The sequence below is a fragment of the Poeciliopsis prolifica genome, unplaced genomic scaffold (genome assembly GCF_027474105.1).
Source record: "Poeciliopsis prolifica strain line A6 unplaced genomic scaffold, Auburn_PproV2 SCAFFOLD017, whole genome shotgun sequence".
NCBI lineage: Eukaryota > Metazoa > Chordata > Actinopteri > Cyprinodontiformes > Poeciliidae > Poeciliopsis > Poeciliopsis prolifica.
Window position 1 is genome coordinate 1,077,893 of NW_026562392.1, and position 10,438 is coordinate 1,088,330.

Here is a 10,438-nt window from a genome sequence, read left to right on the forward strand (position 1 = left end):
TGAAGTCAGATGAATGACTCACAGGTCTGGAGTGTCCCAAACCTACCATGTAGTTCTTAATGGTGTCATGTCAGAGGAAGGATGGCATCACTGTCTTCTTACTGTGTATGTGTGTGTCCTGAGGTGTGCTCAAGAATAATAGCCAACCCAGTTAATGCCACAGAACAGCCATCCAGCAAAGCCTCAGTGGGAGTGGAACATGTTCATGTCTAAACTGTCAGCTGAGGATTCCAGTATCAGAAAAAAATCACTAAAGGTCTCTAAGGCTAATCAGAAACCGCTGCAGTATACAAAAAAGCTTTTTACAACCAATAGTTGTCATTCTTTGAGTGGGGCAAGATGAGAAATGTTTGCTGTATCCATTAACCTACAAGCAGGAATGAAAGAGGAAGATCTAAGCATCAATGTTTGTATTAACCTGGATATTTGGATCCAAATAATGGAGCCTGCCAGATGTTTGTAGTGTTAGACTGTTTCTCTGCTAATGAAACAAAAGAACAGGCGGATGACTGGACAATTATACAAGTATTACCTCAATATCTGAGCATCCTCTAGTGGACATGTGGAGAATTAAAAACATCCTGGGCTGAACCAACCCATGAATATTTATCTGGTGCAGTATGAGAAAATAAAAAAAATGTAAAGAAAAGTTGGGATAAATTGTTATTACATTTCAAAAATACATTATGGATACCAAAGAGAAAATGAATGTTGTTGTAACTCATATCAATTCAAAATTCTTCAAAATTCTCCTAATCATCTGCTACTCTGTTAAAACAAAACCTAAGTGTTGAACCTTAACTAGACAGCCATGAGAGAATGAAGAGTCTGTCTGTTTCCCATACAGTAAGTATGTAATAAAAACAACTCATCATGTTATCTATTAAATGCAGATAGTTGAGTCTCTTTGTTCTTTTCAAAACAAAAATGGAGGACAAGCTCAATGCAGAAAGCCTGATGTTACATGAAAAAATGCTTCAAACTGAAAGGATGTTTACAGATGGAAGAGCCAGCAGTAAACCTGTGGTTTGAGAGCTCAGGATTCTGTTAGGAACATCTGGACCAATCAGGTCTCTGATGCATGATGGAGTTGATTATTACAGGCTTTAAACGTGCGAATGAGAATTTTATATTCTACTCTGGATTTTGCAGGAGGCCAATGAAGGAAAGCTAAAATATTCTACAACCGGATAATAAAGATTTACACTAGTCCAGCCTTAAATGCATGGACTAGTTTTGCAGTCTCACTCTTGGACGGAATATTTCAAATTTTAGCAATATTCCAGAGGTAAAGAAAGTAAATAATAGAAACCTGCTTAGTTTGGGAATTAAATGACACGCCATGGTAAAAAATTATAAGTTATTTACAGTATTACAGGAGACTAATTTAATGCCATCCAGGTTATGATTCTGACTAAGCAATTTCTTTTTCAAAAACTGTGGTCCAAAAATCTGTTTTTCTATTTAAAAGATGAAAATTTAGTCATCCAATATTTTATGTTGTCAAGACTTGCTTCTGATCTACCTAACAGATTGGATTTATCACAATTTAGAAATGAATAATAATAACGTATCTTTCTAATGTTTCTTCAGTTCTTTTTTTGTATGACAAACACCCAGAGATGAACAGAATGACACAAGTAAAGGAGACAAGGCTGAGTCAAGCATTCAGTTTATTTATATAAACTGAATAAAAAAATAAATAAAACAGTAGAGTCCTTGCAATAATGCCTAGGAGTCTGTTTAGACTTATTTTATAAATGTAAAGACAGTAAAGTATATTCTGAAAGTGCTAAATTTTGGTTTCAGTGACACACTTGTGTTGTACACACAAATGTGCAACAACTTATGTGTTTATAAAAAAAGGAAAATCCAAGTTTTGAAACAAAAGGTCTAGAATACATATAGTTGGGTCTTTATAAAAACAAATATTTCTGCCACATCATTTTAAAAAATGATGTGGCACCAGCACAAATCTGCCCATAAGCATCGTTTTAAACATGCTTATGGGCATGTTTAAAACCCAAAACCCATGTTTATAAGGGGCAGAGTAGCACAAAGCGCAAAACTGTGTCAGCCAATCACAATCCTTCAAATCAACTACGACTTCCTATTAAGAATTAAATATGGTGCCATTAAGTTCATTTGTGTGGACATAAATGGAGGTTGAACTATTTTTAAATAACATATTAAAATACAAAGCTAATAAAACAAGATGTTGTCGATTGGGAATCGTGAAAGCAAATATGTAGACATATTGTCGCAAACCCTACAGTTAACCATGAACACACTCAAACACAAATATTAAGTTTTCTCAAAACTCCACTTTGGTCAGTGCTTTCATAATTGTTTTTAGTTGCATAAAACTGTTTTTGTGTGGATAGAAGCCAGAACGCACTGAAATATGTTGGTTCCAATATTTCTGACCATTTATGGACTAAGCCAAATAAAGAAAATGACAAGATCATTTCCTAATTGTGACTTCCTACATTAGCCCTGTGAGAGAAAGAGATAGCTGATCCCAGGTTGTTCAGCTCAGACAAACGCTCTGAAAACTGCTTTATAATGTTAATCAGGCTCCAATGAAACAGCAGGAAGAACACAAGTACATTGCACTTTTTAAAATAGATCATTACAAACATAAAAATCCAATTATTTACAATACGCTCAGAAAAATGTAAATGAGATGTGTTTTTAGAAAACACCAATTTTATCACATATATGTGGTTCTACTAACAAAAAAATTGTTATTCAACAGTTTTCCACTTTTTTAAATGTTTTATCAGTGTAATTCTGTTCATACTGAACAGATTGAAACATTTCAGCTTAACTTGAGAATCTTTGTATTATGGAAAACCTTTTCTCCAGGAACTCCAGCTTCCCTGGATCCTCACAGCTTAATTCTGAATCAGAGGAGGAAGAAGAGGCCACTGCCAAGGCTCAGCACAGAAACATCAGTCAGAGCTGGAGTAAACGTGGGTCTGAGAAACAAACTAAAACTGAGAATGAAAACAATGTTGTAGTGGAAGTAACTTCTTCACTCAACATTCCATGTGTATGCACAGGCAGGATTTATGAATAAATGCTGAGTTAGAACAAAAATAAAAGAAAATGGAGTAATTTTTCCTTTTCTTATAAGACTTTAGAAGCTTGAGTGTGAAGATGTATGTGGATTCAGTCAGATGGATGTTTGGAACACATCCTCCAGCTCTCTGACTCGGATTGTATAGTGACACAATTCCATGTGGCGCTCACACGTCATTCAAATGAACCACCCGGTTCGGGCCTAATGGGATTATTGGGTCGTACTGGGACTGCTGCTAAATAGGACTGATCAGATGAATGGCATCAGCTGGATTTTTCGGGTTTCTAAGAATACCACTGAATCACTGGTCTGATGATCATAACCATATCCTCATATCCAAGTCATGCTCCTTTTTTCCTCTCTAAAACACTTGTTCCTTTTTTCTTAAGGAGGTCCCACAGCAGATCAGAATGTGATGTTAGTGAGTCACGCTCCCCTTTTGCTCCACAGTTTCACATCCAGACCGTCCCTGTTCTCAGTCCACTTTTTCACACACCTGCAAGACTTTGTTATTGAAGTCATCGGGCTGGTCGGCGAAGACGTAGTGTCCAGCTCCACGCATGGTCTGCAGGAACAGGAAGGAAGCAGACAGATAGAGAGTGCTCACAAAGGAACTTGTTGAGGAAGACTGGCAGCTAAATACAGCAACTCAGCATGCAGTCACAAAAAAAAAAAAAATAAGATTCCAGAACTTGGTGTAACAGGGGGGCACTTGTTGAAGTTTTCTGGCTGATCACAGATTCTGATTTTGGCTGACAAAAATTATTTTAATAACGTAATAAGTTTACAACACACCGTCCATCTTCCAGTAGCTAAGGAAGATCATAAAATAATGCTAAATATAGTGACCAAGTTGCTCAGTTGGGAAGAGTGAAGTGAATATGATAGAAGAACTAGAAGATAAAATGAACATATAAAAAAACTAACTTACATACAAGAAATACATTAAATTTAATTGTATAAATAGATAAACTGTCATTGATACTGCACAGCTGAAATGCTGCACATTTATCCTGTTCTGTGCTGCAGTAATGCTCCTGTGTCATGGTACAATGTACACTTTTAACACTCCTCATACCATGATACTGCCACCACTGTACCGGAGGACAATGAGCATTAACTCACAATAATCTCCACATGAGAGTTTGTTCTCATCTCTTTGATGGAGGCGGCTGAGGTGCTGTCTATGCTGGAGCGGGAGCCATAGATGATGGAGATGGGGATGTCAGGATGCAGCTGGTCTAACCTCTGCAGCATGGGCCTCTTAGCCCAGCCGCATAAACCCGTCATGTTCTTAAAAGCAGTCTCTCCGCTGTGAGTGTACAAAAGTTTTGGTAAGTGATGTTGGGTGGTGTAGGTGGTGTTAGGGAAGGAAGAGAGGAGCAGGAGGAAGCAGACCTGGGAGATTGGACATTCAGGTGGTAGATGTACTCTGACACGGTGTTGTCTGAGAACAAGGAGGAGAACTTCTTCTTGAAGTCGGGTCTCAGTGTCTGAACCAGAGTAGGACCTGCAGAGACACCATCAGCCTCAGCTACAACATCACTGCTGTAACCTCATCTCTTCATTCCCTTTGCAGTTAATGCCAGAGTTGGAACCCCAGTTTAATGTGCATCGGACTCTTACCGAGGGGTCCGACCAGCCTCAGGCCGGCCAGCGGGTTGAAGGGACTGAACATCGCTCCGAGAGCTTTGATCCACACTGGAATGGGGCGGTCTGCTTCCACCATCTCCTGAACATCAGGAAAACCCCACGGCTCCACCAGTACCAGGTGTTTCACTCTGTATTGGGAGGAAATGTTCAGCTTAACATGGACTCGGGGCTTCAACTCCATCCAAACAAATAAAGAGGTGGCATTCTGCTAACACATTGATGCTCAATGTTTTGCTAACAAACAACCCACCAATGTAATTCTGTGCATGGAGTGAAAACAGTCTTGGTGAATATTTGACAACAAACATGTTCACTGCATTCAGAGGTGTGTCTCCATCAGCTTTAAAGGGACAGTATTATGCATTTTTCAGCCACATAGTATAATTTTATGACACACTCAAGTAACTACTCTAGCTTCAGCTGATGTAAAAATGGTATATATATATATATCATACAACTTTTAAAAAATTGACATTGTAATTTAATGCCTTGAAATCAGGGCTCTGTCTCTTTAAAAACTCCTGATCTTTCTGAAACCCCACCCTCAGGAAGACATCACAACATGGCTCCTCTATTAACCCTTTAACAAAGTTTCTGAGAAGTAGCTCCTATAATGAGCTTGGCAGATGCAGTTCCACCAGGTGTTTGCTAATTGAATAGTTGCCTGCTAGTTTGAAGGACTAGCAGGCAAGAAGAGGGCTGCTCTGTGCAAAGATTGGCACTAAGTCTTGAAGGTGGGGCTAGGTCCAACCAAGCATTTTGCATTTTGAATGGTTGCCATGGGAGATTAGAGGATTTCTCAAACATGCATAACAGAACCAAAGCAACACTGCAGGTCTGTATTTAAAGATTGAATACCATCATAACATAATGTAAAACTCTTAATAAGTCATTTTTTTCTTCATACTGTCCCTTCAACATCTACTCTGAAATGTTTTTACATCTTTCCAAAGTATCTTGAACTCAGATAGGATGGAGAATGTCTGTCATCATCATCTTTCAAGTCTTACTACAGATTCTCAGTTGGATGTATTTGTAAGTTTTTCCTTCCAGTTCAAAAATGGAAAATACTCTGTTAGTTTTATACAGTAAAGCACATAATTGTTTGGGATGGAATCAGGAAAGAACATGTACGAGTATGAAACCTTTCAGAAGGTTAGCTAAGAATCTAAATCTAAATCTTCTAATCTTCAGGAGGATAAGAGAAAAGAGTTCATCTGAACTCACCTGACTGGATATTTAATAGCATAGGACACAGCCAGGAATCCTCCCAGATTGTGACCCAGGATTATCATGGACTCCACACCCACTTTGGCCCTCCACTGTTCAATAGACTCCACAAACTGAGCTTCTGCTTCCAGAGGGTCGGTGGAGAAGACAGGCCTTGTGCTTTGGCCAAAGCCCAGCAGGTCCAGAGCGTAGACCGGCCGATCCTGTGAGAGAGTTTCCACGTTTTGAGTCCACAGACCCACGCCACCTCCAAACCCGTGCAGCAGGACCATGGGGGTTTTATCCTTAACACCGTCATTGCAAAAAGTCAGCGTCCACAACATGTTGCCACAGGAGATGGAGACAAATTGCTTGGTAAATGCAGTTTTGATACCTGACAACAACAAAAGGAGCCATGAGACAGAGAAGGAAAAATGATTAGAGGATCAAACATAGAATACTCCCAACAACCATGGACTAGACCACTTGGTAGAGTGGGTGAGTAATTCGACAGGCAAATAGGAGATCTGATGCTCCTTGGCCTGCTGCAATAAGCAGTTGATCAATGTGTTGCATGATAAGTTAAAAAGAACTTAATCAATTCTATTGTGATTTTATATCTTTTGCAAGGCCATTTTGCTTGTACTTCAATTTACATGCATTCATGTTTCAGTTCTGTAGAGTATTTTCTTCCTTTTTATTAATTGTTTTAGGTTGTCATGTTTCACTTTGGATATCGAAAATGTCTTCCAGTTGTAATGTGGCATGTTTTGTACAAAATCAGAATTTATTGGACTTTGAGAGGGTGATCTTGCATTATGACTTGGAAATGGTTTCAAAACAACATTGTTTTCAATTATCACAATAACTTCTGCTACAATTTATCACCCAGTAAAATTTGTCATCATGGCAGGCCCAGATGCTACAGATAGAGATCTTGTCAGAGGAAGGTATAAAACACCATCTGTTTCTATGATCAGATTCTAACAGGAACAGTCTTTAATCAGCTTTAGGTCCATAAGGATCAACTCTGCATATATATCTGGCACACAGATCTAAAGCTGGAGTTTAGCGAAGTGAAAGAAAACTAAAGTGCTATCCTTTTAATGTGTTCATGTTCCCAGGGCAGTGATTGGCTAATAAAATACGGACAGCTCTGATCCTTACAGCTCAGCATCCTGTCCTCTGCAGCCTTCAGCTGGCTCTGAGAGGTGGGACACCATGATGGCAGCCAGTCTGGGATCCGGCACCACCTGCAAACACATAGAGGAAAACTTTACTGTGCGTGTATTACCTAATATCATCTTTTCATGATTCAATAGCAGTTTTAGAGAAATGACAAGTTGTTCTGCTGGTGCCTGGGTGAAAGGGTTTTCTGATGCAAATCTTTGTTCAGTCTTGAATTCATGAAGCAGGAGAATCAACAATCTGACTGAACAAAACAGATTTCCGTCAGAAATCACAAAATCCAAAGACGTGAAGCAAAAACATCTTACAGAGAAGGGAAATGAAGAAAGTAATGCCCTGTTCCTTTTTAAGACAGTTTCACATCCTCATCAGTTTATTGTACTTTGCATGATTGAAAACAGGTTTAAGACCACTGTGTAACACCAGTTCACTTGTTAAGTCAAGTCAGGTTTATTAGTATAGCTCAAGTCAAATCAAAGTGCTCTGCACAATAAAAACACAAACAAACAGAAAATCTATTGCATTGCATTGGCAAAATAAAGAGAAGTAATGAAGAGTTGGAATCCAGACTAAAACGAATTACAGTATGTTGCAGTCGCTATTAATCAAAGGCAGCTACAAAGAAATTGGGTCCTGGTCTTGATTTCAAGGAACTCAAAGAACTTGTCTCTGAAAGTTTGTCCCAGAGGTGTGATGCATAGAAGCTGAATGCTGCTTCTCCATGTTTGGTTCTGGTTTTGAGGATGCAGAGCAGAACCAGAACCAGAAGATATGAGAGGTATGAAAGGTTGATACAACACCAGCAGACATTTAATATATTGTGGTATTAAGCCGTTCAGTGATTTATAAGCTAACAACAGTATTTTAAAATCTATTCTCTCTCAGGGGAAGGACTCTAGAACTGGGAGATGTTCTAACCTCGCAGTCACACATACACCCCCATCCCCCCACAGCCATATTGTTCTGCACTTTGCACTTATCACATCATCTGCCCTTTGCCATAATTGGACCTGCTGCTTCTTCTTTAGTGTGGTTGAAGTGCCTTTTAGTTAATTTTAGTTGTATATATTGTTATTATTGTGTATTTATTTTATTTATTGTATATATTTGACTTTTTGCATGGGAGTTGCAATGGAAATTTTGTTGAATCCTGTTCAATGACAATAAATGCAATCTATCTACCTAGAGTCTTTCCAGCTGTAGACGAGCTGTTAAAGTTTTAGTCAGAGCGCCAGCAGCAGCATTCTGGATCAGCTACAGCTGAAGGTTTGATTTCTTTAGGCAGACCTGTAAAGACTCTTTTAATGTGGCTAAAGATAAACACATGGATGAGTTTCTCTAGATCTTGCTGAGACTTTGGTGAGACATTAGTCTTCTCATCCTGGAAATGCTCTTCAGGTGACAGAAGATTGACTTTGTAACTGTCTTCATGTGACTCTGAAGGTTCAGGTCTGCATCTGTCACTACACTACAAAAGCATGATTAATATAGACCTGCACCAATTTCAGTGACTGTGAAAGGAGCCTGTGGCAGCTGCAGACATCAGGAATTACCTTATGGCATTACCCACATAGATCCAAATGCCGCTGGCCAGACTGGGAAGTCCAGTCACAGATAACGCTCTCTGCACAATCCTGCAGAGAAGAAGAGGTGGAGAAGGGGAGAGATCACTGAGCAGGTACAGGAGGGAACAACATGAGTTAAGATCAGGTTCCTACTATAAATTAGTTCTTAAAGATAAGAAGTGTTGCACCGATATATTAAACTAGTCCATAAATCTGCCAAGATTTTTTAAAATTTGGAAGACTTGTGATCAGCAATACTTACATGACTAACATGACAATCCTATGAACTTATGAATTTCTGCAAAAGTCAGAAAATCAAGCGCTGTCCCTGTTTGCTATGCTGTGAGAGAGGACTGACTGACAGACTCACTCACCAGATTACGTCTGAACAAGAGCAAGTAACAACAGTCAATACTGGGAACTTTCCAGCAAAATGACTCTCTGTGTCACAAGGCTGGCGTGATAAAGTAGCTAAAAGATCAGAGCATTGCTCAGAAAATGTGGGACTGACTCCAAGAACTAAAGAAGACAAGAATGGGTCTCTGGCTATTTGACAGGATTGGATCGACAAGAACATATCTAGCATGTTGGAGAGAATTCCGAAAATCAGAAACAGCAAAGAGCAGTGGTAGAAATACTCACTTTTTATGTAAGTTATATAGGACAGGTTTTAATTAGTAATTAAGTTAATCACCTGAAATCTTAATATGAAAAACAAAACAAAAAATTCAGCAGCTATCACTTCTTTAATTTGCCAACGATAATGGTGTTCTCTGTGGATGTTTTGGTGACAGGATTTGCTCACCAGAAACAAATGATAGAAAAAAATGACTTTTTTTTAACTTGAAAAGGATAAAAGCAAAGTACAAACTGTTTTTGGAAATGAGTGGAAATGTAAAATTGTGGCCTTTGGATTGTTATTATTATTATTATTTTATGTTTAAACTAAAAATAAGAATCACCTGCATACATGTAGCCTATGCTCTGCAGACTAACAGACAAACCACCTCAGGTTATTTTAGTTTTTTTCCACATATCTAATATGGAAAAATTAACATTGCTAAAATTCTGATTAGCTCTGATAAGAGTTTAAAGTAAAAATGTTATGCCTGTCGAGAACACAATTTCTAGCTTAAACCCTTGTTTTAAATACTAAATATAAATTTAGTTTGATGGTGGTTGTTTTCCACCGTTAAAAAAAATCGTCTTTTCAATTTTATGTTTTGCATTTTAACCAAAAAATATCAGATGCTTTTTAAGTTATTAATTACTGGTTTATTGTAATATTTATAACAATAACAAAAACAGGCAAATGCATCGCATGGCCCGGACCGGACCGGACCGGACCCGGCGGCCGACAACCTGTGAATGAAACCTTCAGAGGTGGACTCTGAGTTCTGGTCCATGATAAACGGGTCAATGACAGCCAAAGGGGGGCGACTGGGGGCTCCGGCTGGAGCTCTTCATCTGAACTATTCGGGTTTAACTTGTTTCGTTTTTTTATCGCAACAAGCAGAACTTTAAAACAGAGCCACACGGAAACTTTCAGAGCGGTTCGAAAAAAAAAAAACATGTAAACCAAATTAGAACATTCTGCACTGACAGCACAAACTTACCCACTGTTGGCCGCCTCCTCCCGCTCCGCCATACTGTAGTTGTTGTCACGTGACTCTCACGAACACAGCGGTACCTCAGTCAAATTGTGGCCGTTCGATTTGTCGGTCGGAATAGCTCCGCC

The 10,438-nt window shown here is 38.9% G+C and overlaps 1 protein-coding gene across 1 annotated transcript; it reads right to left on the minus strand.

Annotated features, from left to right (window-relative positions):
• Nucleotides 1–1,656: 1,656 nt before the first annotated feature.
• Nucleotides 1,657–10,348, minus strand: abhd5a (abhydrolase domain containing 5a). Its single transcript, XM_055042244.1, has 8 exons — nucleotides 10,317–10,348; nucleotides 8,689–8,769; nucleotides 7,115–7,200; nucleotides 5,966–6,341; nucleotides 4,712–4,866; nucleotides 4,484–4,595; nucleotides 4,211–4,397; nucleotides 1,657–3,650 (listed from the first exon to the last, which is right to left on the minus strand). Exons 1-8 carry the CDS (start codon nucleotides 10,346–10,348, stop codon nucleotides 3,561–3,563), a joined length of 1,119 nt encoding a protein of 372 aa, XP_054898219.1. The 3' UTR covers nucleotides 1,657–3,560.
• Nucleotides 10,349–10,438: the final 90 nt, after the last annotated feature.